General features: G+C 38.0%; 1 protein-coding gene across 1 annotated transcript in view; it reads right to left on the reverse strand.

The window, feature by feature from the left end:
• Window positions 1–1,070: 1,070 nt before the first annotated feature.
• The window catches only part of MERTK (MER proto-oncogene, tyrosine kinase), a 128,588-nt gene continuing 101,738 nt past the window's right edge, over window positions 1,071–27,920 (reverse strand). Inside the window, exons 10-19 of the mRNA XM_036752462.1 lie at window positions 27,760–27,913; window positions 24,188–24,273; window positions 19,392–19,487; window positions 16,924–17,004; window positions 15,071–15,163; window positions 11,720–11,838; window positions 5,873–5,982; window positions 5,312–5,471; window positions 4,042–4,178; window positions 1,071–2,370 (exon numbers count right to left, since the gene is read on the reverse strand). Coding sequence (XP_036608357.1) covers window positions 1,854–2,370; window positions 4,042–4,178; window positions 5,312–5,471; window positions 5,873–5,982; window positions 11,720–11,838; window positions 15,071–15,163; window positions 16,924–17,004; window positions 19,392–19,487; window positions 24,188–24,273; window positions 27,760–27,913 — 1,553 coding nt within the window. The 3' untranslated portion in view covers window positions 1,071–1,853. The remainder of the gene's footprint in view (window positions 2,371–4,041; window positions 4,179–5,311; window positions 5,472–5,872; window positions 5,983–11,719; window positions 11,839–15,070; window positions 15,164–16,923; window positions 17,005–19,391; window positions 19,488–24,187; window positions 24,274–27,759; window positions 27,914–27,920) is intronic.

The following is a 27,920-nucleotide window of genomic DNA, read 5'->3' on the forward strand; positions in this document are numbered from 1 at the left end:
GGGATCCTGCCCTTTTAAGAAAGAGAAAGCCTCCTCCTCAATCCAGTTTGAATAAAAGGGGTCCACCTCTATTCAAAATAGAAAGCCACCCCACTCAATCTTTAATTTTTAGTTTCTTGAAACCTATTTTCCCAACAGGAACAAAGTAAAGGAGAGGTGATGTAAATCTAGCCCTTGCAAAACCCCATTCCAAAATCTAAGATCACCTGGGGAAAACCAACTATTGACAAAGATGACTACGGAGGCAAACCCATAGCAGGCTTGAATGGTGGGAAAAATTGACTTTTAACAAAATTGGAATTTCTAAGAACCATTGTCTTTCCTGATACTGAACACTCAAACCAAGAGCAAGTGAAGGTAAAATTGGAGGCGGAAGACCTGGGCTTGAACATCTGTGTAACTTTGAACAAGTCACTTCTCCTCACTGGGCCTGTTTCCTCATATGAAAAATGAGAGGTTGGACTAGATGATTTCTAAAGTCCTTCCAGCTCTGAAGTATGAAACAATTATAATGCATCCTGCTAGGATTCTGTTTAATAGGAAAAATATATCACAAAATTAGTTTGTGTTCAAGAAGCTTCCCTTGATCTATGCCCACACCAGCCAAAAGTAATCTCTCCTTCACACAATGATGAGTAATATAGTAGCTTGCTTATATATATATATATATGTATAGATATAGATATATCTGAGGTATTTATTTGTGTCGCACCAAGTAGATTGGAGACTCTTTGAGAGCAGGAAATGCCTATTTTTATATTCCCAAACCTTGAAAAAGGTCAGAAATACTTGAGGTCAAATCCAGCCTCAGACATTTGTTAGCTGTGTGACTGTTGGCAAGTCACTTAACCCTGTTTGCCTCAGTTTCTTCACCTGTAAAATGAGCTGGAGAAGGAAATGGCAAATCACTCCAGTATCTTTTCCAAGAAAACCCCCAATGGGGTCGTGAAGTGTTGGACACAACTAAAATGACTGAACTGCAAAGATATGCCAAAAAGAGATTAGCATCCTGGTATCTCAGCTAGGTCTAAGGACAGAGCCATTAAAAGAGTAAACAAGGCAACCAGGGATAAAGTAAGGAGAGTCATACTTCAGAAAATTGTTTATTGATACCGTTTGTCTTTACAATAGCCATTTCAAGCCTGCCTCTTTCCAGATTGCACCTTCCTTTGTGACAAAAAAATACTTAAGCTAAAACATCAGATACAGTGAGGGTAAGAATATTTAGCAAAGTATAAAATATACTAAACTAGGAATCCTCCCCCTCTCTGTCATGAGGAAGGTGATATGTTTCAGAGAACCCAGGGAGAGCCAAAGATTCTACAGAGCAAAATCATATACAAATTCAGACCAAGAAGGGCAATTCAGGGACTAAGTAGGAACGTACCATCAAATGCATGATTAGTATGAACGAATTGTTTTATAGAGATCAGAAGAAAACTCAGGGTTAAAATTTCACTGTACAAATTTATTCATTATTAATTTACAAACAAAAGAAAACATTAACAGCTTTTCTTTAAAATCTTTATACATGATATGAACAGGAAAAAAACAACTGGCAAAATGAAAGTATTTAAACCTAAATTTTCATATCTACAAGAGATAGTGACATAAAATAGATCATCTTTTAATAAAATATAATCTCTTGCCTCTCTTTCTATACACATATTTCTTTATACAAATATATATTATGTATTTTTAATGGCTGCTTAACTAGTCAACATTGAAATGGTGCTTTGATGCTAGACCATTTACTTTGTGACAGACAAACATCTCAGAGAACAAATCATATTTATAGACTTGTCTCATCCAGAACCATATCATTCCTCTTAAGTCTGGCTGCCATTTCTCTTTCACATCAGAACCTCAGACTCTTCTGAAGAATCATCTGCGTACAACAGTTGATCATGTAACGTGTTACCCATGGGCAGAGTGCTAGACTGTGACCATGTTGCCCCATTCCTTAAAACTTTGTCCTCCAATAAAACTGTGTTCATTTGTTCAGGAGTCACTGATGTGGGAGCAGTCAAAGCAAGAGCTTCCCATTCTTCACTTAATCCATTCAGAATGTATCTTTCTTCATTGACATGATTCTCATGTACTTCTACTGTGACCACACTAGAGTCAGGCTTCGGGGCACAGGAGGCAATGATATAATTGGGATCAATGTCCATGTCCATCTGAGTGAACACAGGGTCCTCTACCATTCCTTCACAGTCCTCCAACAGTTGTGTATTGATGTAAATCACATCTGCTTTTTCCTGGCCATCAAGCAAACTTTCCAAGAGCTTTTCTAGTCTGAGTTTTAACTCTGAGAAAGTAGGTCGGTCCAAGGGATTAACTCTCCAGCAAGAGCACATTATTTCATACCTGCAGGTTAAAAAAAACAAAGCTTTTTAGTACTAGGCTGGTCACCTATACAAGCTAAGCCCCAATATTCTTTTGTGTGTCCCTGGCTTTCCAGTCTGTATTCTTTCTCATGCTATTCCCTCCAGCTAGAATGCTACCTTTTCTTTTCTCCCTTTGTTGAAATTCTATTCATTCTTGCAAGTCCTCTTTAAGAAGCTGAATAGTGTAGTGGGTAGAAGATTGATCTTTAATCCAGAAAGACCCTGAGTTCAAATCCCACCTCTTACACATCTTGGCTATGTGATCCCAGGCAAGTCACTTAACCTCCTAATGCTCTAGGAAGCCCTTTAAGACCTCAAAGTTGTTGATAAGATGCCACCCTGAAATTCAGAGAATTCCCTATACTGATGAAATCACATTCTATCTTATCCTTTAAGGTCCATCTCATTCACTAAGTCTTCAGCACTCATCACTGGATATGATCTCTCTCCTGTCCTTTGAACCTCCAGAATACTGGGGTTTTATCTCTTTTTTAGCACTTACAATTATCTTGTCTTACATAGTTATTTCTGTACTTCTCTCACCTCTCCCCCCTACAGTGTAAGTACCTTCAGAGCACAGATTCTATCTTATTCATCTTTGTAATTTCTAACAGTATACTACAGTATATTTTGTGGGAGTGCAATGAATATGAGTTGAACTCAAAACATACACTCATTAAAATTAATGCTCTATGACATTATTGTGACAAGTTAGTGAATCCATTTGTCTTTTGCATCCTTTAAGCAGGCAAAATATTTCTGTTTCCCTCCTACACAAATAGGGGGTTGGGAGTGGAAGGAGAATGATACCACTAAGATGGTACTGTATAGAACTGAGGAAACAAGAGAACCAGAGTCAAGTGCTGGCTCCAGAATTAGGATGAAATATCTGTGGGTTCCATCTACTAATTGGAAATTCTGCCTTCTCTGCATTAGTGCAGCACATGAAAAAAAAATCCCAGAAATAAATGATCAGCAAAGCAGGTGGGCTGGCCATGTAATGAGTGCAAGAAAAAGAGACGAATAGACAACATGTTGCAGTGGTACTTGCATAATGTTAAAAGGCCTAGAGAAAGACTGTTAATTTGTTGGGTAGACTGTTCCTCTAAGAGGATGTAGGAGAGGACATGAACAAGATTCATACAGGCTAAATGGTATAGATGGGCTGTGATCTGAGCCACAGGAAGGGGTACCCACATCAGTGAGATAACAAATCCACTCACATGTGTTAATTATTTATTAGGTGCTTTGAGCCTTTACTGTGATACGTCACTTGACTTTTCAAGTGCTCCCTTGAGCATCAAAACAAGTACTCATGTGCCTTGGGGATTGGAATTTTCTGGCATTAAACTGCACATTTATAAAAATGAGAATTTAAAAATGTTCCTCATTGTGTCCCACCCACACCCACCACTAACTCTTGCCAACCTAAGCAGCAGCTAACTACCTCCCTAAGTTCAAGTTCTGACTGACTCTGCTAGCCAATTAATAAGCAAACATGTATGGAGTGTCTACCACGTGCAAAGCACTTCATGCCGATGGAAAAGAAAAAGATGATTCAATCCCTGGTCTCTAAGAGCTTACAGTATCATCTGTAATACTTTCAAGACAAGAGCAGAAACATGAGATCATAAAGAGAAGCAATACTCACAGTTCGTCCAAACAGTCATCAGGCTGCTTCAGTCGGTGGCCGTGAATAAGATAGTCATAGATTTCATGGTTCTGCACCCCAGGATATGGAGTCATCCCTCGCGTGGCTATCTCCCACATAGTCACTCCAAAAGCCCACTACGACAAAGCAACAGCAAATTAGAATGCCATTTCAAGAAAGACTGAATGACTCTTTTCATCAGAAAAGGTCATTTTCCTGTAGTCCATGAGGTTCATGCACAATGTTGATAATTATATCTAGGATGTTATGTTCCCACAACATGGAAATAACATGGTGCTACTTTCACTGCTCACTAATTTTAATAAAGCCATTCCAAGAAACCTCGCAAGGAAGGATTCAGAAGCAGTTCACCCAGAAATGTTTTGTTCACTGCCCTCTTTCATTGTGACTGTCAACTCTCATCTTGTGATTTCCCCAGAAAACTTAATCACATGGAAATGAAGGTGGACATAGGCATCTTTCTTCTGAAGACTCTAAATAATTTTACTTAGATCAACTCACTCCTTCGTGTAATATTTCTGAGATGGATTATCAGCCTTCAATATCATTACCTTTTTATTTTAAATGACATATCTAAGTTCATAGAGAGTCAGTGACTGGAGTGAAGAAGTTTGGGTCTCATAAATGCCAGATTATAATACAGGAGGGAGGTAATAAATATCAAGTGTCTGCTATTTTGCATAATTATTTCCTTTGATCATCCCAATGACCTTGAGAATTACACAAATTATTCCCATTTTGCATCTGAGGAATCGGAGGCAGACAGAGGTTATGGGACTTGCCCAGGCTCACACAGCTAGTAAGTATCTAAGGTTGAATTTAAACTCGGGCCTTCCTGACCCCAGGCCCAGCAGTCTATCCACTGTGCCATTTATATAACACTTTTATTGACAATTTATATAACTCTTTAAAGTCTGCCAGCTGTTTTCCATCTGTTATCTCATTTGATCCTCAAAACAGCCCTGAGTCTCTGAGAAGTCAAGTGACTTGCCCAAGGTCAAACAGCTAGTATGTTTCAGAGACAGGATCTAAACCCAAGTCTTTCTGACTCCAAGTGTCCTTGACTTTTTGCCATGTTGCCTTCTTTTCCTATGAACTAAAATATCTAATGGTATCATGAAGGAAAGATCAAAGCTCATTCTCAAGTCTTTAATTACTTGAAATAGTAAAAAGAGAATGCTGGACATTTCTTTTTTATATACTTATTATTTTCATCATTTTGGCTGTTCTTTCAGCATTTCATACATACCACATCACTTTTGCTTGTGTACACACGATCTGCAAGGCTCTCTATGGCAATCCACTTCACAGGCATCTTGGCTATACGACCTTGACGGTAATAATCGCCACTGTAAATTTTCTTAGAGAGACCAAAGTCAGCTACACACACAGTCATATCATCCCGCAACCTAGGGGCAGAAAGTTTAAGTTCAATACCAACAGACTCAAAATACTAACTCATTTGTGCAACTTAAAAAAAAAAAACCCTGAAGATAAATCATGAAGAGAGGGGTATGAAGGACCTAGTTCTAGTACCATTTCACAAATACTGTTTGTGGATAGGGTGGGCTGATCCCTGCAGTTCTTTCTAACTCTCGGATGCTGCAAGTCTATAAAAGCCAGCTCTTAAACAAAACCTGTTCTGTTTACTCTCTGAAACACAAAACATCTACCTTCCCCTGCAGATGATATTTTCCCCTTCAACAACTTTTAAAGTGGAGTGAATCATCATTTCCTCTCCTGTTGTGACAGAGGGATCATAAAGAAGTATGACAAATTTAAAAGATGAAGATGACAGTAGAATTCTTACATGCAATTTCGGGCAGCTAGATCTCGATGAAGAAAATTCCTGTTGCTCAGATACTCCATTCCCAATGCAATATCTACCATGAATTTCAGTAGGGTCTGCAGGGGTATATGCTGAGGGAATAAGAAATAAGGAACTTCTAAAAAAAAATCCTAGCTTTTTTTGTCATTAAGAAACAAGCAAAAGCCACCCCCACCCCCGAGAACTTTCATAGTTCTGCTTAAATAAAAGTTAGCATGTGTATCTGTTTCTTAAATGAGTACAATAACTAAAAGGAGAGACTTTTAATTTCCATACTACTGGTATCATAAATAAGACTTCTAAAGAAAAACACAACAAAACAAAAAACCCAAGCCGTCTTTGTTTAAAAAAAAGTTTTCATGTCATCATTAAGACATAGTAAATATCCACTTGGTTTTCTCTTCATAAATTAGGAAGGCAAAATAGCATTGTCACTGTGTAACCAAATAGCCAGTAGAAAGAGAATACTGGTAGAATGCACAATGGAATTCATTATTTGTCCAGCTTGAAATTGCCTGGCTTCCTAGGAGTCCTATCTGATGTTCGCTACTCAAGGAACCTTGTCCACATCTCTGTTTCCAATTAACTATATGTGTCTGGAAACCACATGGTTTTATTTTACTTTGGCTTTAAAATGTGTTGGAAAATAGTCTCTCTCACCAGAGAGAAAACGCTAACATGTTGCTACCAGAAACTAGCGTTAGGAATCCAAGTGGGAAAAAAAAGAAGTTAAAATACCTAGTGTATCCTAATTTTTAAAAATAGATTCATTTCTGTACTGTATCAGACACTCTGAAAACATCCAGAAATTCATTTTCAGTCAGGTGACTGCCAGTTGAATAAAAATACTATCTCTAGGTTCTGTGGGTCAAACAAATGAACTCTTTGGTATTTTTATATTGACATGCTGCTATATTAATCACTTATAAATATATTTATAATATATGGTTATATATTATGACATGTGATTATACATTTGTAACATTTTATATAGTATATATTTATAATATATTACATACCTATGTATTCTTTATCTGTGTGTGTGTGTGTGTGTGTGTGTGTGTGTGTGTGTGTGTGTGTGTAATGTTGAGAAAAGTCCTATTCTGATGTCTCTTTGTAGCCTGGAGGTAATCCTGGCTACTGTCTCAAAGACTAGGCCAGGAGAACACAAATTCTGGCAAGTTTTTTTGCCACTGTGGAAAGACTTCTGAGTACAGTGCCAGGGACAGACTAGGTCTTCTTTCCAAAGACCGGCCTAAGTACAGAGAAGTTGATTACTAACAGGCTGGCTAGCCGTTGGATGATGGTAAGCCATCAGACACAAATATTCTACAACATCAAGTAATTTCCCCAGACATAGCTTCCCACATATGAATGCTTACTTTCATGCACACACAGAAAGGGCTATTTTTCTTTCAATCTCCCTCCCCCTAGGATCCTAATGCTATGTTTTGAAATTCAGTATTTTAGCTGTGCTATAGAAATCTCATTAATCAGGGGCTTGGCACACATGGAAATCTAAGGTCTCTTCCAGCTCTAAAATGCTATGATTATCTGTTTCCCTAGAGATAACTGGAACTGTGAGGAATCCATCATGATGTCTTTATAGGACATGCATAAGATTTGTGTGATATGGTTCTTCAGATGCTGATTTAAATAAAAACCTTCTACTTAGAAATAGAGGATTTAGTGAATTGCTGAAGGCATAACTTGAAGCCAAAATGAAATGAATCTATATTCAAAAGCATCCAGCCATCCAAGGGTTAATAATGTGTGACCCACACACTTTCCCTGGGGAGCTTAACTTTCCATGACTTTCCTTTCCATGGAACATAAGTTTGCCAGTATTTTCCCCACAGAGCCAGACTCGAGCTGAACAATTTTACATACCAGCCACATATTGTATCTATTACGAATTGCTTTCAACTCTAATCTATTCATGTGGAATAAGGTTGCTAGGAAACTTCAAGCTAATTAGAAATAAATCGCTTTTTCATTTATAGTGGGTCCTTTTGGCATTTGATTTCCTAAAGGTTAACTTTGAGGATCGGATGTAGTAGGTATGTGCTTTCTCTTCATTGGCTATTTACTATCTTACTCTTACTTATTACCTTACTCTTCACGCATTTAATATTTTTTCAAAGTAAATAAAAAGGTAGCCTCAACTAGTAATAACACTTGAGAAACTACAAAATAACTGTGTTATGCTAAAATGTCTATCCTCTAGTAAGAACAAGAGATAACTGAAAGAGACTGTGTGTAACAATACTCCACCGTGGTACTCATAGACTGCTAAAAGACCTAAAGGAATGTTTCTAGCAAGATCGGGGGAGGGGGCAGGGGAACAGGGATATTTTACTGTTGGAGGTAACAGAGTATACTTGTAAAACTGCCGATCAGTGTCTTACGATATATGTAAAACTTCAAAAGCCAATGTGGTAAATACCAGGGGTTCAAGCAGCAGCAAACCTAGTACAAACACTAGCTGCAAGGACTTTTCAGTTGTTTTTCAGTCATATTTGACTCTTCATAACACCATTCTGGTTGTGCGTTTGTTTTGTTTTTTGGCAGTGGTTACATATAGATACTGGAGTGGTTTTGCCATTTCCTTCTCCAGCTCATTTTACAGATGAGGAACTGAGGCAAACAGGATTAAGTGACTTGCCTAGGGTCACACAGCTAGTAAGTGTCTGAGGTCACATTTGAACTCAGGGAGTTGAGTCTTCCTGACTCCAAGCTTAGCACTCTATCCACTGCACCGCCTAGCTGCCCTAGCAAAGACTTAGGGAGGATATTGAAAGAGTCTCAGGGAAAGAGAAGGCATGCCTGAGTTACAAACTGTACTATTAGAGGGATCATCACATTGATGAGGTTATGAGTTCAGTGAAGTTTTTCAGGTTTGTTGTATTTGATGCTTGATTCTCTCCACAACTTACATATCCTGTATTACCTCAGGAATTTCTTGGATTTCACTCAATTTTGTCTCTTTGTGTCAAAGGAGAGAAATGAATCTGATCATGTTGACTTTGTCCCTATAATTTAAAGAGCAAAATGAAGCTTAAAAAATGTTGTCACATGACTTTTCCAAACCGGTCTTTCTATCCTGTGTCAATGAGGTCATTGGTTTGAATTACAGAATGGGGTGGGGGAAAAGGACCAATGGTGACACAAGCTGTCCTTATTTGTCAACAATGATGTGCTAGCTTGAGTCTGCCAGATAGTCAGCCAGGCTTCAGAACTCCCTTCCAAACTTCCTGGACTTCTTGCTTTCAGTTATATGTATGGACAAGAGAAGGCAGCAATTTAATCATAAATAAAGATGACTTTTCTCATAACTTCCTAAGCTAGTCCTATTTTCTGAATCACAAATATGGAGAGTACCTAAAAGAGTGTTGGAAATTTTCCACATACGTCATTACAGAATTTATTGTGCTTTAATAAATAGGTGTTTAATAAATATTTATATTTATAATATATAAATATATTGATATAAATAAATATATAAATATTTATTGCTTGATTGATTAGAATGAAGGCTACAAAGTTTACTGATTACCAGAGAATTCTATAGTAATAGAATAAAACCTGCATCTTTTCTACCTTCTCATACTTTAGGACTATCCAATTCAAATCAGCTCTATCTTATTCAATAGTCATTTCCTAAGTGCCTATTGTGGTTAAGGCCCTGTCCCAGGGCCTGGAAATATAAAAGACAGAAAAGAGAAAGTCCTTGCTCTAATGGTCTCCCATTATCCTATGGGCAATTGGAAAGCACAGTTTTCAGATGAGGGGAGTGACATAAGATCATAGGATCCGAAGCTGGATGGGACTTCAGAATTCATTTCACTGAGATTAAAACTGAAGCCCAGAAAGCTTACGACTTAACCAGTCACACAAGAAATAGTTCACATTTACTTAATAATTTAGAGTTTACAGAGATCTTTCCTCATAAAAACCCAGTGGGTTAGGTTTTATAAGTATTATTACTGCCATTTTACAGCAAAATTAAATGCCTTGCATAAGGTCACAGAGCTAGTAACTTTCAAGCAATCAAACAATTATTAAGCACCTAATGTGTGCCAGTACAATGTTAGGGGATAGAGATACAAATACAAAAAAGTGAAACAATACCTACTCTCAACAACCTCACTTCTAAGCCCAACACTCTTTAACATCATTCTTTCTTCCTTAGATGTACATTTTTTTAAGGACTAATTTAATCGGTATAGGGAATACCCAGTTATGAAACTCTTTCAACCAATGCCAATCAGCACCTTCTCTGGAATTTACAATCTTAGAAAACTGCCTGAGAATTTAAGGGACTCCTGAAGGGCCACACAAACAGTATATGTCAGAGGCAGGACCTGAACCCAGGTCATCCTAATTCCAAAGCTGTTTCTCAACTGATTATGCGATGATGCCTCTCTAGATCTGTGTAGTGAAAAGAGTGTTTTAGCTATGTGAAGGACAGATTAAAGGAAGGGGAAAATGGAAGCAGGAAGCCATTTAGAAGGCTCTTACAGTAATAAAGCTAAGTGACCAGGAAGGCCTAATCTACAGTGGTAGTCACATGAGTGAAGAAGATAGGATAGATCTTCTTGATGCTGGTAAGATTGAAGCAACAGGGCTTGCAACTGACTAGACAAATGAGTAAGGGAGAAGGGAGAAGAGTCAAAAACAACCCTGGGGTTTCAAGCGTGAGGAAGTGGGATGCTGATGAACCCATCATTATAACAGAAATGGGGAAGAGTGGCTTGGGAGGGGATAAGATGATAGGCTCACTTTGAGACACTTTGAGGTACCAGCAGGACACCCAGACGGAGACATCTAGTAGAACAATGGAAATGTCAGATTTGAGTTCAGGGGAGGAATTGGCACTGGATATATTATTTTATTTACTTTCCATTTCCTGGAAGGTAGCGCTATCCTTACAAAATCCAAAATCTAGATGGGCCAGAGAACCATAGTCATGAACAAGACAACATCACTTAACTTAGAACTTTTCACTTGGTTCCATGATGCACTACTTCATGGAAGACGCTCGCAATAATATACATTCATAGGCTCTGGGATCTAGTACTATTTCCTATGTTTATCTAAGCTCTTGTGTGGTTTGAGGACATAAAATAATTTTTTTGAGGAAATAAAAGAATAATCCCATTAGTCCCGAGAAGAAGAGCCAAGAGAAAGAGAGAGAAATGCGACTTTCCTTGGGAAGATAAAAGACAGGCAAGATCTGACAGTATTAAGGTTACTGTCACTTGCCATTTTGCTTGGAGGTTGCAAGGTGTCACAATGGCTAGAGCTCTGAACACAGAATCAGGAAATCCTAAGTTCAAATCCTGACTCACATATTTACTAGGTGTGTGACCCTCAGCAAGTCACTGAGCCTTTATTTACCTCAATTTCCTCATCTTTAAAATGGAATAAAAATAGCACCTACCTTGCTATGAGGATAAAATGTCATAATATTTGTAAAGTGTTTTGCAAATCTTAAAGCCCTATATAAACCCAGCTATCATAATTATTATAATTATTATTGCTACCCTGGTATTTTCTACAGTGGCTTAACTGAACTTTTGAACATATAAGACACTGATCTCAGGCTTTGCAGAATATTCTCTTAACCTCAACAGTTAGAAGCAGAGGATAATCTTTTATTACTACCCATTGGAACCTTCATTAAGTAAAGAAGATGGTGTCTAAGAATGGTATCTGGATTTCTGGACAACAGCCTAAAATATAGAAACCAGAGACTCCTGGCCAGGAATAGAGAAAGCTTATTTAGGACCTCTGTGGTGGTTAAATGACAATAGATGTGATAATTACCTTTGGACCTGTTTCTAATCGTGAGTAAAGCAAATAGGTATGCAGATCACCATATTTCATGAAGGGTAGAATAACCATTGGCTTTGGAATGCGCCGAGAGCTCATTTCTAAACACACACCTATAAATTTTAAAAAAAGATGAATTAGTATGATAAAACCCATCTTTGTTATATAGCCTCAGGAAAATAAATACTGGAAGAATAACTGCCTGAGTAAAACCATGCTTCCCTCCTAACAATCCCACAAAAGGGTTCAGAGGACATAAATTCCATTAGCAGAACAGAAAAGAAAACCACATCCAGTTCTTCTGTAAAATTTCCAGATTACTGCCATCTATCTGTCCGTCTATCTATCTATCTATCTATCTATCTATCTGTCTGTCTGTCTATCTATCTAACTTAATAAATTAAATCAATAAACAATATTGCTATGTACAGCCCCTGGGTGTCTTATAGAAAGGTATTATTATAATATAATGATGAATGCCATTTATATAGTGTTATAAAGTGTGCAAAGCAGTTTATACGCATCATCTCATCTTTGTATTCTCAGCCTTTAGCATTTTGCTTGGCACATAGTAAATGCTTGAAAAATGTTTGTTGATTGACGCTCACATTAATCCGGGAAGGTATTATTTATGCCCATCTTACAGATGAAGGAATTGAGGCTCAGAAAGGTAACTTGTTCACATACTAGTAAGTAACCATTGGAAGGATTTGAACTGAGGTCTTCCTGATTCCAAGTCAGCATTTTATCGACTATGTTACACTTCTCAACATAAATTAGTATGATGGTTATGTTGCATACTGGCATGCAGTTTTCACTGATGTCTTGGTTTCATGTAAATAAAAATTAATGACTGAATGAAAAGCACACCACAAAGACATGGCTTAAGAATAAAAGAACATTGACAGATTGTGCATTATATTGTACCCCTGAAATTGAAATGTTACATAAAGGAAAGCCATTGTAAAAATGGTTATCCTATGCCATGATCTCCTAATAATAGATGCTACTAAAGCTCTCTCATAAACACTTGGAAATTGCTAAGTATATGGTAATTAGGTTCAGACAAATCATCAATAACTTACTGTTTCTATAGCAGTTTATGGTTTACAAGTAGCTTTACATGGATTATTTCAATTTATCCTCCCAACAACCCAATGAGTTAAGTATTACTCTATTTTACAGAGAAGGAAACTGGGGAATGGAGTGGTTAAGTGACCTGCCCAAGACCACGCAGGAAAGAAATGGTAGGACCAAAATTCAAACTCTGACCTTCAGAATCTGAATTTGGTACCCTTTCAATTACACCAACTGTTGTCTATAGTGGGTAACTATTTATAAGACATTGAGCATGAGACATTATTTGGACACATTTTCAAATGTCCAAATGGAATTGCATATTGTTTCAATAGGTGGATCTGGTATTTCCATTCATAGAAAACACTTTTCTCCATTACTTCTCTGAGCAGACTAAAGAAGGAAAGCAGAAACACAGAAAAGGGCCCTTGGGGAAGCTCACTGTCAGTTCCCAGTTGTTACCACAGAATCATTTCCTCTTGGAGTAGTCATTCTTATACTTTCCCACCCAAATTTGACCTTTTTTTTCCTCAGGAAAAAAGCCCCACACAAGACAAATTCATTATGTTTTAGTAAAAGGCTAAATTGGATGTTTCGCCTCTTGTGAAGCCGAAGTCCATAGAACAAAGAAGATACAACTAAAATGTTTTCAATGTGTCTTTGTTTTTAAGGGGATGTCTGTGGAAATTTCCCAGTTATATGGCTTCAATGGTCATTTATTTACAGTCTGGATAATTACAAGTTCATAAAAATAGTAACTGATCCAACTCTCAGTGAATTGCTTTGTGGCTAAATTTTAATAGTAGGTCAGCTTCATCCAGCCGCCTAGCACAGATTACCTCTAGTGGTTTCTCAGGTTGTGAATACTTAAGATATGAAAATTAATTTTAATACTCATTGAAGAAAAATGTAATTAGGAAGGTAAATCTTATAAGAGGAAGAGACTCCTAAAGATTAATGGTATGTATTACTTTAGTTGGAAATAATCTGAACCTCTGTCCCTTTCTCTTGGCAGGTATAACTTAGATTTGATTGTGCTTGGATTCAGTGGGGGAAACAGCCAAGCATGAAGAACCCAAATTTAAACTCAGAAGACCTGAGTTTGAGCCCCAGCTCTGACAAACAATAGCCCTATAAGTGTCAGCAAATTACTTAGCTTTCTTGAGCCTCAGTTATGCATCTATAACATGGAGATAATAACATTCCTTCTGCTCACCTCACAGAGTTGTGAGAAGAGTGCTCTGTAAACCACAAAACAATACAGAAATATGAACTGTTATAACTCTTTCCATCTATTTACTATTTTGGTCCCAAATGCTCTGTTGACAGTATCTAATTTTCTCTCACACCTTTTCTGTGGTACATAGGGTATGTGATATTTTAGGGGGAGGAAAAAACCCTTAATGCGGAGAAACCATACCAAAGCTGATGGTGCAGAACATTAGTGGCAGAATTAGGCCTAGAAATAAAATCCCCAACCCAGAATACCCATTTTGGTGCCCAACTGTGCTGATCTGTGGAGGATGTTGACCTGAATGTCCAAATTCCATCACCAACAAAATATGATAGAAGTCTCCAGTAGTGCAAAACTAACCTCCAGCAGTATTAGATTAGTCTATTTTCAGTAGGTGATGCCTCCTCAATGTTTCACATAAGAAAACAAACCCTCCAAGGAGGTGAAGTTCAAGACCATTATTACTGGCAGGGTAAGATGCAGCAGGAGGGTAAGTGTCACATAAGGAGACCTGGGAGATCTGAGATAAGCAAAAGATCAGAGTGAAACACAGAAATACAAGAGTGATCAAAAGCAAGCAGAGAAAGAGAACTAGCATAGACCAAAGATATAAATTAATGGGAAGATAAAGGTAGTCAGGAAGCCCGAAGCAAGAAAAATAAAGTCTGAGGACTCAGAGAGTAAGGAAGTTACTTAAAACTATTGTGGCCGATGCTCCGCATAATACTAATCAATCAATAAACAATTATTTAGTGCCTTCTATGTGTCAGGCACTGTGATAAGCACGAGGGGTGCAAAAAGAGGCAAAAGATAGTCCCTGCCCCCAAGGAGCTCACAATCTAATGGGGGAACACACAAGTGATCTGGTCCCTGCCTTCAAATATCCACAAAGTTAAGCTCAAGAGAAAGTGAAAGGGGAGAAAACTGTGAGGCTTTGTGAAAATGAAATCCTTCATCTGAGTTTACTTTCGGTGATTCTATTTTGGTAGAACTGTCTCTTTTCAGGCCTCATTTCTAACATGTGGTCTGCATACCTAGGAGTCCGATGACATTGGGGTGATCAAAGTCTTTCATGCATGCTGCTTCGGTGAGAAATTCTTCTATCTCACTCTGGGAAAAGTTGTCCACTGGAAAAGAGTTGAAAAAAAATCAGAGATAGAAATTATTTTACCTAGTTACAGGGTAGGGGGCAAGAGGGAAACACTTTTCACCCTGTAAAAACCCACTTTGACTTGTTCCCTATTATTATTTTTTTGTCTATGCTAAAGATATAATTCAATAGATTCAATCAACATTTATTGAATGTATGCTAGATATAGATATAATAGCAGGTAATGAGGGAGCTGTAAAGGAATAATACTCTACCTGCAGGAGCCTGCAATTTATTTGGGCAGATGAGAAATATGTTAAAGCACAAAATTATTTTTTATTTTATAGATTTTTTTCAGGGTTGGAAGGGACCTCAGTGGCTGTCTGTTCTAACCTGAAAAAGAATCCCCTTTATAACATATCCCATCTCTGCTTGATAAACCCGGAATAAAGGATGCCCTATATAGAAATGTTAAATGTTCTAGGAAGCTTCAAGAAGGGAAAGGTCACATCCTTCTGTCTTGGGGAAGGAGAAGAAGGAAATCATAGAAAATTTCATGGAACAGTTACAATTTGAGCAATGCCTTAGAGGAAGCAGAGGATTCCAAAAATGTGTTAATCAAGGGAGTATTTCCCCATTCAGAGGGTCAGGGGTTCAATTTTTAAAGCTATTAGTCTTTTTCTTTCCATTTTCAGGAATTAAATCAATTTGGCAGTGGTATTCATAAAGCAATGATGACCAACAAATTTTTCAGCAGCTTTGTCCATAATTTATTACTCCCTTCTGATAACCTCAGCTATGCCAAAAGACTATACTGCATTCCTACAGGTAAACACGTGGAGAAGTATACTCGCAAATCTAAACTAAAAATCATAATAAGGAAAGGAGAGACTACTATATGCTTCAGGTCCAGTCCATGTTTATTTGGCCATAATTAGAAACAAATTTTGCTACTAGTTAATAAAACAGATCACTCCTTTTTTATTGCAACAAATTGTCAGGCAATATATGTATAAAAAGGCTACTCTTGCATTTTGGTTTGTCTTCTCATGCCCAATTAATCCTGGTGTCCTATTTTGAAGGAATCTAATTTACCTTTCAACTTTGACTAAAGATACCACGGAACATTTTGCTGTGAGTTAATAAAGAGACAAGAGTGAAGGTATTAATAGTTGGCCCATTAAAAGTACTACAATAGCAGGCTTAACAGTTAGTTTTCTTTATGAGCCTTGATGAAATTTTTAAAAAATAAAATATATCATCTTATTATATATTACTAACTATATGTTAATTTGAAATACCATAACATAATCACAGTATGTGCAAAATATTGAAAGACCCAGAAGAAGGACTTTACTGTGTTGGGTAAATCAAAAATGGAGGATTTATGGAATGATATGGGTTTTAATGAGTAGAGGGAAGCTCATACAAATGTGATCATGGATCCACTGAAGCACTGGCGTATTGATCCCAGGATGCTGAAGCCATTGATTTATTGGTCAATCTTGTGGCTGAGCACCCAAATACTTCTGGCAGGGAGAGGGCCATGCCTAGAATTCTTTCCACTAGAAATGTCAGGACTACCCGAAAATTTCTTCCCTCACCTCTCAATCTCTCCCCCAACAGCAGAACCTCCCCCAGCCCTTCTTCCCTCTTCCAAGCAGACTCTTTACTTCTGTGATCAAACTAGAAGTGCTTCACCTAAAGTGGGAATCCCCATCACATATCCTCCCACAATACATAAGACAAAAAAAATCCCCTGCCCACAGTATTTATGTTTATCTAATAGAAACTTACACTTCATGGTTTTTACTGCTACTTTCTGAGATGTTCCATCTTGTTTATTAAGATTTCCTTCCACTACAGACCCAAACTCTCCTAGAAAGTAGAACAACAGTTTATATTAACCCTGTGCAAAATTACTGCACAAATAGAAGAGACCTAAAAACATCAAAGTAATTCTTGCCAATTTGGTTAAAAGCATTAACACATTCAAAGCAGGCAGAGGTTAACACATTACCCCCATACATGGTATATTTCAGAAGACCATAGGATTAAGAGCTGGAAAGGACCTTAGAGATCAGTCATTCAGTAAACATTTATTAAGTGCCTACTATGTGCCAGGAACTGTACTAAGCACTGGGGATGAAAAAAGAGGCAGAAGATAGTCCCTACCCTCATGGAACTCATAATATAATCATTTTACAGATAATGATTCTGAAGTTCAGAGATGTAAAGCGATTTGCCTTAGCTCAACAAGTGGCAAGATTGGGACTTGACCTGTCCCAGATCACCAGTTCTCAAAGTGTGATCTGGGAAACCTGAGGTGCCTGAGGCCTTTTTTTGGGGGCGGGGAGAGGGGTCTGTGAGGTTAAAAAATTTACATAATAATATTAAGATGTTATTTGCCTATTAAAATAGTCATTTCTTTTCTAATTATATATCTGTGTGAGGACAGATTTTCTTCATATACTTCAATCAAAACAGTATATTGAATATAGAAGCAGATAGGAGAATCTAGCTCTCTTCTAATAAGCCAGACATAAAGGGATTTGCAGAAAGATGTATAACAATGCCACACTCTTCACTAATTTTTTTTTGTTTTGGAAAATATATTTTCATTAAAATATATTAGGTTCATAATAGGCTTATTCTTATTTTAAAAATAATTTTAAAAACATGAGTTTTAATTTTTAATATGATAAATATTTGGTAGATATAACCCACATCAACAAAAGCTCTTTGGGGTCCTCAATAATTTTTGAGTTCAAAGGGATCATGAGACCAAAAAGTTTGAGAACCAATTCAGGGTTGGTGTATATGCTACTTCTACCCCCCGCCCCCACAATTAAAAGCTATGATTTGCTAGTTAAGAAGGAATACACTTTTCATAAAAGAATATAGCTGTAATTAATGTAATTAGATCAAATTCAGTAATATTTTCTCCAGCCCATTTATTAAATACCTACTGAGTGCAAGGCACAGTGAAAAAAGAAATGAAAAAGAACAATCTCTGCCTTCCAGGAACCTACAATTTAATACCATTATTTCAGTAAAGGAAAATGATCAACATCTGATGAATCATCAAATAAGGCAATAGCAAGTCCTTTAATCCAATCTAATTTGGACTCCCAGTTTATTAAATATGATAACTAATCTAAGAAATTAAAATAGTATTACAGATGAACACCATCAAATTAATGATGCCTAAGATCTAGAGTGAACAAGGATATACCAAATATTTTCATATAATTTAAGATAAATTATTATCACATAGAATCCCAGACCTGAAGGGGATTTTTGAGGCCATCTAGTCTAGCTCATTGTCTCAATGGAGGAATCTCTTCTACTGCTTTAATATTTCAACACAACATCCCTGACAAATGGCCTCCTCACTTGAACACATTCCTGAAGCATTCCATTCCATTCCATTTTCCAACATTTCTTAATTGTTAGGACATTCTTTCTTTGAGCCAAAATTGGTCTCTCTATAATTTATACTCATTCATTCTAGTTTTCCTCTTCAATGAAGGATAACATTTCTAATCCTTCCTTCTTATTGGAAAATCTCTCCTTTCAATATCTAAAGACAGCTGCCATGTTCTCAACCTACCCAAGTCTGCCCAAGTCTTCTTCCAACTAAAAATACCTAGTTCCTGAAACAGACCCTTTAAAACCTAGTTTTGAGTCCTGTTATGATGATAGTTACCTCCTTTGAATAGGGTTCAGCATGTCCATATCCTTTCTAATACATGCCAAGTTAGTTCTCATGAGAGTGATTAGAAAGGCCCCAGGAATAACGACAATGCACATTTCTATGATACATTCGGGTCTAAAAAAAGTTTTGCCATTTTTATCAATGAGGAAACTGAGGGTCTGAGAAGTGACTTGCCCAGGGTCATACATCTAGTAAGTGTCCTAAGGCAAATTTTGAACCCAGGTTTCTTAATGAAATAATATGTTTAAGGACCAGAAAAATCAATCTAAAGCACATGAGCATCTGATTGATGAGTTCTTGGATATTCACTCTCACAAGAGTAGTTGTGTTACTCCCTACTGGGAACTAAAATATATTGTTTTATGAACTGCCTCCAGAGAGCAAGCAAATCCTTATGACAAAGCATCTTCATTAATCTTATTATTTCAAGTAAAAAATGAACTAGAAAATACCCTCAGAGCAATTTCACATTATTCAAATTCACCAAAATGGTGAATAGTTTTGACAGGTTTTTTTTGCTTTTTAATAATGCCTCCAAATTGGTTACCTTCTCCCAGAATTTTTCCAAGAGTCAGGAGGTTCCGGTCAATCACAACATCTTCCAGTTTATCCTGTAATTCCTCACTGACCCCCAAACTTCCCACTGAAAGAGAAGCACACAGGGTAGTTGTCAACATCACAAGGGTCTTTTTCAATCAGTCAGTTCATTTAACAAACATTTATTAAGTGCCTACTATGTGCCAAACAGCCTGCCAAGGATGAAAAGAAAGTCTACATTCTTAAGGAATTTACAGTCTAATGGGGGAGACAACATGAGAAAATACCTATGCATAAAAAAGATACATACAGAGTAAACTAGAGATAATTAGGTAAGGGAAAGCCCTACATTAAAGAGTACTCAGAAAGACTGATAAGAGCTAACAGTTTCCATGACACAGACATTGTTACCCAGAAATAATGCCACTGATAATTATCACAGTGGATTCTGTTACAACGCAGATGTTTGGAAGGAACTCCTTCAGGGCCCAGCTGATCACTGGGAAAGGTTAGTTTCTCAACATTAAGAGCCTAATTGGCCACATGTTGGGCTAGAACAATGTAGGAGTGAGTAAGCTGGGATAAAGAGGAAGCTTTCTTTTTGGCTCACTTGATTGTACTATGATCAGCCAATGTATTTGTTAAGCACTCAGTATGAAATGGAACAGAAGCAAGTGTTTACTGTGTGCCCAGCACCGTGATAAACCCTAGGAATGCAAACAGAAATGCACAGTACTCCTTGTGTTCAAAGAGCTCAAACTCCAAATGGGCAAGACAACACAGCTACAAGGTGAGGGGAAAGGCTCGGTGTCTAGTATGATGCTATGGGTATAAATGAAGCATAAGTCACGGTCCCTGCCTATGAAGAGCTTACTTCTAGTGACATAAAAAAGACACATAAAAATAGTCAGTATGTGCTTTTACTTCTTTTGTGACTTTGCACAAGTAACCTTTTAAGCCTTAGTTTCCTCATCAGTGAAATAAAGTTGATGGAGTGGATAACCTTTTGGGTCCCTTTTAAAAGTTAAGAAGCAGCTAAGTGATGCCGTGGATAGAATACGGGGCCCGGAATCAGGAAGACAAGTTCAATTCTGGCCTCAGTCGCTTCCTAGCCGTGTGACTCTGGGCAAGTTACTTAACATCTGCAGGCCTCAGTTTCCTCAATTATAAGGATCATCATAATGATGGAATCCTATTAAAGCTGCCCCCTGCCCCAACATTCTAACTTCCTTACTGGCTTCACTGAACAGCAGGCATGTCCTTGTTTAACCACACCACAGGCCCCCAGACTCATTCATAGATCTCACTGAACAGTAGGCCCACTGCACCTAGCCAGCCACTGCCCCCAGACTCAATATAGCCATTACCCCTACCTAGTCACTGCCCCGCCCCCAACTCAATATCCTAACTTCCTCATGTATGCTTCACTGCCCCACTAGAACAGCAGGCATATTCATGAACTCATGCCCCACTAGAAGAAGTGTGTCCATGTGATGGAATGCCCCCAGACCCATTCCTCATATTTCCCACAGACACATCAGGTGTGTCCATGCACTCAACCACAAAAAGCCCTCCCCCCACACCCTGGTTTGGGCCTTTTCTCTATGCATTATGGGTAATAGCACCTGCAGTTACACTGAGGCTCGACCCCTCCCCTACTACCTAATCCCTTAACAAACTCCTCCTGCCTTTTTAATATTCATACTTTCTGTTGTACAATCAGCATCATTATACTGTAAAATTACCTATCTTGTCTAGCTGAAGTTGCCGATTCCTCCAAGGAGCCCAGCCCTCCAGAGGGCATAATCCTTAATAAATGCCTGTACTTGGATTGGAGATGATCTGAGTCTGAATTCTGAGATGACCCCCACAAGACAACATGAAACCACAACAATAACACCTACCACCCAAGGATGTCATGAAGAACAAATGAGATAATATTTGTAAAGTGCTTAGCACAATGCTTGGCACATAGTAGATTATTAATATATGCTTGTTCCCTTCCTTCTAGCTATAAAGCTATGATTCGATCACTCCTCCACTCTATCTCCACTATACACTGCAATCTTGTCATCACCCTCACCCAAAAGTGACCCACTTCCATGTCCTTTATCTGATCACAATTTTTTATCATAATCTTCTCCCCCGATACTCCTCCTAAACCTACTCTTCAACCTCACCGTGACCTACAATTCCTCTACCCCTCTCTACTGTCCTAAGTCATCACCTCTGTTTTGGCTACCCCTTCTTCTCTCCCCAATCTCAACTCCTTAGTGAACCATTTCAATTCTTCATTACCCTCTCCTCTCAAATCCCATTTCCTTATCCTGTTGCCAATCATGCTTTGACAAGATACAACACTAGATTACCCTTGCCACCTGCCTCCTTTGTTCCTCTTCACATACTCTGTCAGAACAGAACTGAAGGAAGTCACAAAACCAGGCTAACTAGGTCCTCTACAAATTTATGTCAGCAATTTTCAACTGAGCCCCCAATGCAGCAAGGCAATCCTATTACTTACTCACTAATGGATTCCTATCTCAACACAGTAGTTGTTCCAAGCCTTTTCTTCTCTCCTTAAGCTTCTCATGCCACCCCCTTTCTCCCCTCCTCTTCATCTCCCATCACTCTGACATCATCCCACACTACCTCCATCGTTCTAATCTCTGATGAGGAGATTATTCTTTTGCTTGCCAAGTCCACCCCCCTACAAGTACCCTTCATCCCATCCTCTCCCTTCTTTAGAGAGTGCCTCCTCCATAATCCCTTCTCTTTCCAATCTGCAATTTCTTCCCTTTACTGTTTCTTTCTCTGGTGCCTACAAACATGACCAGGTCTCACTCATCTTCAAAAAACTCTCAGTATATCCTAATGGACCCACTATCCACGATCTTATAACTCTTCTCCTTATCTCAGCTTAACTCCTCAAAAAAAGAGGCATCTATACTCAATGCCTCTACCTACTCTCTCTTCCTTCTCTTCAGATATCTAGTTTTTGATACCATTCAATTGAAACTGCTCTCTCCAAAGTTATATGGCTTTATCTCAATCTTCATACTTGACCTCTCTGTAGTTCTTGGCATTGTTAATCACACATTTTTACTGATACTCTCTTATCTCTAGGTTTTCATGATACTGTTCTTCTCTGGTTATCTTCCTATCTGTCTGTCTGTTCCTTCTCAGTCTCCTTTGCTGGATCCTCATCCAGGACACACCAACAAATTGTGACTATCCCCCAAGATTCTGTCCTGGGCCCTCTTCACCTCTTCTCTTTTCATATTGTCTCACTTGATGATTTCATTAGCTCCCATTGGTTCAATTATCATCTCTATGCAGATGATTCCTAGATTTATATATCCATTCCTAGTGCCTCTCATGAGACAGGCTCAAATCGCAAATGCCTTTCGGACATCATGAACCCGATGCCCTGTAGACATCTCAAACTCAATATGTCCAAAGCAGAATTTGCTTTCTTTCTCCTAGAACTCTCCTCACTTCTGAACTTCCCTATTTGTTATAATCCTTAAGTTCTCACTCTTACTTACCCCATTTGTCCAAGCTGTTGCCAAGTCTTGTCATTTTTTACATTCACAACATCTCTCATAGACATCACCTCTCCATTCATGTAGATACCACTCTAGGCCCTCTCATCACCCAATTTCTGGACAATTGCACTAGCCTTCCTTGGCCAACCTGCTTCAAGTCTCTCTCCACTCCAATTTACCCTACCAAAGTAATTTTCCTAAAGTAAAAATCTAATCATGTTACTATCCTACTCAGTAAACTCCAATGCTTCCTTTTACCTACAAGGTCAAATACAAAGTCCTCTATTTGATACATAAAGCCCTCACCAACTTGAACCCTTCCTCCCTTTCCAGTTTCGTTACACTTTACTCCCCTTTGCATACTCTACAATCAAGGAACACTGGAGTTCTTGCTCTTCCTTGAATATAACACTCAGTCTCTGACTCCATGCCTTTTACGGGCTCTCCCCTTTGCCTGGAATGCTCTCCTCCTCACCATTCTCTCTTGACTTCTGGCTTCCTTCAAGACTCAGCTCAAGTCTCACTTTTTATAAGAGGCTTTTCCCATTTCATTGATTCTCCTTCCTTGTACCCTTCAGATCTGTCAGCTAGTATCTTTCCTCTGAGATAACTTTCCATTTATTTTCCCTCTCATTCATATATGTGTACACACACACATATATATGTATATACACACATACAGGTGTGTTGTTGTAACAACAGTTACCAAGGAACCAACATTTCAAATAATACTTGAGATTAAGTCTTTTAGGTTCTTCCTTTCACTTGAGCATTTGACAGCTGACCAGGTTTTCTAGTGTTGGCCATTCTAATGCTTTCAGTTTTGGGGCTTCATTCTGTTGCTCTGGTTTTCTAGTTACTACAAGTCTATGTATATTAACCCATCACTTCCAGATCCAAGCCTAACTAACTAGTTAAGAAGGTACAAGACAGATATGGATGATAAAGCCCTTACTCTGACTAGTTTTTATTTTTAGTGCTTGGAATTCAGTGTGGTAAACTACCTCCACAAACAGATTTCAACTGTTTACAATTTTGTAAAGAAGTCCTAGCAAGTTCTTTGAAGCACAGAGTCTCCTCTGGGATCATGCAGCCAGAAAGTATCAAAATCAGGTTCTAAGCCCTCCAAGCCCAGCACTTTATTACTTTACTACATATTCACAGCTGTTCTTCTACTTAACTGGTGTTTCTGAGAACCTCAACAGACTTGGGCCTGTGCCAGTCAGAAAACAATTTAAAATTCTTCCAGAGGAAAACTTACAAGTGAGTTCAATAGCTCGCCGAGAGAAAGTCTTCTTTGGTTTATAGTTTACAACCAATTCTGAATCCTCTTCTATGAAGGCATTCCTAAATAAAGACATATAGACATGATAATCCTTTTGAAAAACTGATTTCATAAAACAAAGACAGCAAATGTTAGTGTTAACTGCCATGACACCCATCCACTTAGACTATTTCCTTGGAATACTGGAGCTGAAAGGGGAGTTTGTGCCTTATTTTGCTCAGTATCATGCCTCCACTCACTTTCAAACTTCCCTTCTAATTGCTCTTTATTTGCTGTCCTCTGCCATTTGAATAGTATGCTCTTTGATGGCAGAGACTGTGCATGTTTGTTTGTATTTTGTATCCCAAGTTTAGCACAGGGCCTGGTAGCTATCGTGGTTGTTGATGTCATTTTTTTAGTTGTGTCCAACTTTTTGTGGGGTTTTCTTGGCAAAGATACTGGAGTGGTTTGCCATTCCTTCTCCAGCTGATTTTACAGATGAGGAAACTGAGTCAAACAGGGTTAAGTGACTTACTCAGGGTTACACAGCTAGTGTCTGAACTCATCAAAATGAGTCTTCGTGACTCTAGGCCTGGCACTTTATCCACTGGATCACCTATGTTGGTACATACTAAGTACTTAATCAATGTTTAAGCAAATATATAACTAATCATGACTGTTGCTCATCAGACTCTTTTAAAAGAGAACAGTTTTCTTTTGTGTCATGGACCCCTTTGCAGCCATGTGAAGTTTTTAGATCTTGTCTCAGAATAATGTTATTAAAATAAAGTGCATTAGATTACAAAGGAAACCAATTATAATGCAACAGAAAAAATTTCCAACCTAATCTATAGAGCCCTAGTTAACTCCTGTTTTAAAAGAACCTCTCCTCTCAAACATAAACTGTATTTTCATTATGTTAAAATTGTCTATTTTCTTTCCACTGCCTTTCCAAGTTTACAACGCAATATTCAAACAACTTGAATTCCAGGAGCCAAAAAGGATGGAGAGTCATTGGTCAGGTCAAAAATCTTGGCTAAGCAATGTGCAACACCCCTCCCCTCAAAGCTTGTTCCTTCTACATTTAGTACTTTTGGTGATTTGTTCCTGCAGCCTAAAATAGTAACACTGTGTTGGTGCTGTGTCAAGAAGCTCCTGTGACCCAATAAGACATGAGTAGGACTTTATTTCTAAAGTTTTTAAAAGATATTTTACAACGAGTTTTTAAACTGGAATCCACAGACTTCCTTTCTCTCCTCATCTCTCTCCATCACTTAGCACAGTGTCTGGCACATAGTAGATGCTTAATAGTTTATTTTTTGACTACCTGCCTGCCATGGATAGATTTCAGGGGATAAGTGAACTTGGATGGGAAAAAGATTACATCTTTATTTTTATTAGCCACTAATTGAAATTTAGCATGTCCTTCATTTGTGAGTGTAAACAACAAAATATTATTTCAGAATGGGGGTCTATAGGCTTCACCAGGCTGCATGATCCATGATCTAAAAAAGGTTTAGAGGAACTTTATGGGACAGGCAGACATGACAAATTTCCTTCCGAAAGGAGGAAGGAAATAGAATTAGAAAGGAAGCAAGTGAAGGAAGTAGTGAGGTGTTTATGAGATTACTGGAAAGAGAAGTCTAGCCTCCAACAGCAATTCAAGCCCTTGACCACAGCCACTGGAGTGCCAAAAGATATTAGACAACTATATTCCCTGCTTTTGGCCATGTATCCAGTCTTTCAACCAGCATTTCTCTGAGTGCAAGAATTTATTTGTCCTTTATTTCTTTGGTTCTGCATTTGCTGATCATTCATTCTGGGTGACCCTCAAAAAATAAATCTAATCATCACAAAGTGAGAAATATTACTTCTACATATCAGATAGCTGCTATGATGCTAACCTAGGAATTTCTGCCCAGTTGGGATAAAATACATTTTGTTCAACTACAAATTCTTAAGGGCCCCTACTCCTAAATCAATGACAAAACCCTCCAGCAGGATGGCTCTTAAAAACAGGGTCTATTTTGTTTTCTCTTTGCATATAGCATGATACTCTTCAAATAGTGGGCACCTAGGATATCCTTTTGGATTGTAATAGAGTTCAAAAGTCTCAACTTAAACTCACTGATTTTTAGAGTTCAGAGGACCTCACAGATCCTGTAGCCCAACCTTTTCATTTTACAGATGCAGAAACTAAGGCCCAAGTTGTTGCAGCCTGCCCAGGAGTCAGACTGGAAGACCTGGGACTAGAAGTTCTGTCTCACAACTCCCAATCCAGTGTGTTTTCTACTACACCACATTCACAACTTTTGTAGGTCTTCTGCCTATTACATGAAGATACAGAAAAAAAAACATACTCAAGGAAGTTAGGACCCAAACAACTGAAAACACTAGGGATGTGCTCTAGTTAAATTATCCAACCAAGAGACAGATTTTTCCACTTTGTCAAACTACATACTCACTGTTCACATATTGAAACATGATACAAGTAAATCAGGGGTTGCCAAGTGGATAACTGATAGCTACTAGTTAGTATCTAAGTCATATTAAATGGGCATGGACAGGCTAATTGCCACCACCATTTCCCATCCCCCACAGTTCTGGGGAATTCCAAGGGGAAGGAATGCCAAGGGAGAGAAGTATCTGGCAGTAAAGCCATAGGTGGTGGGGAATGAATTTGGGTCCCCCCATAACTCACTGTAATTGATTGATAAATCAGTCTTTTTTCCTCCTTTCTTCCTCTATTAGTGAACATGAGACTTAAGGAAAACACCTTTTTTTTTTTTAAGTTCTCATCAGGAAAAAGTTTGGGACCTCTACAGGAGATAAACTCTGGTTTTGTAACAAAATGACTTAACATTTAAGATTTTTCTGGAAATTATTTATACATAAATCTAGGGCAGCTAGGTGATGCAACAGATAGAGCACTGGACTTGGAATCAGAAAGACTCATAGTCATGAGTTCAAATCTGGCCTCAGACATTTACTAGCTATGTGATACTGGGCAAATCACTTAACCCTGTTTGCCTCAGTTCCTTATTTGTAAAATGAGCTGAAGAAGGAAATGGCAAACTACTTTAGTATCTTTGCCAAGAAAACCCTAATGGAATCACGAAGAGTTGGACACGACTGAAACAACAACAAACACCCACACTAATGCCATTTTTGTATGATTTCTAATTGAAGAAATATGAATTGGGTTTTTGATCATTAAATAGTATTGGTACTATTGATTCTCTGTCTCTGAGAGTGAATCATTGACAACAAAGTTAATATTTGAGAATCTGCCTAAATAAAGGCAATTGAGTATGATTTGATAGATTGGTCAGCCTAAAGATTACTAAACCACAGACTCCAGGATGATTTTGGTTCGATTAATTAGACTGGAAGCAGGCGCACATCGAAATGACTAGCCAATAAAGTGTTAATATGTAATATTATTTTCTTTCTTAATTTGAGGGAAGGAGGAAGAGGGAAATAGAAAGGATTGAAAAAATTAATTTTAAAAAGATATAATATTATGTGATATCATTTGTTTTAATGTTAATTTTAATTCTGTAACTTACCCAAACTTTGTTTCTTGTAATCTCTTTCTAATAGCTAGAGATATATAAAGAATTAGCCCAATAAGAATAATTCCACAAAAACATCCAAGGATGATTATGATTGGATCTGTATTTCCCGGTGCTGGGGTTGAAGAAGGAGCAAGGTCTATTAAGCCTACAAA

Source organism: Trichosurus vulpecula, chromosome 3, assembly GCF_011100635.1.
Source record: "Trichosurus vulpecula isolate mTriVul1 chromosome 3, mTriVul1.pri, whole genome shotgun sequence".
Lineage (NCBI taxonomy): Eukaryota > Metazoa > Chordata > Mammalia > Diprotodontia > Phalangeridae > Trichosurus > Trichosurus vulpecula.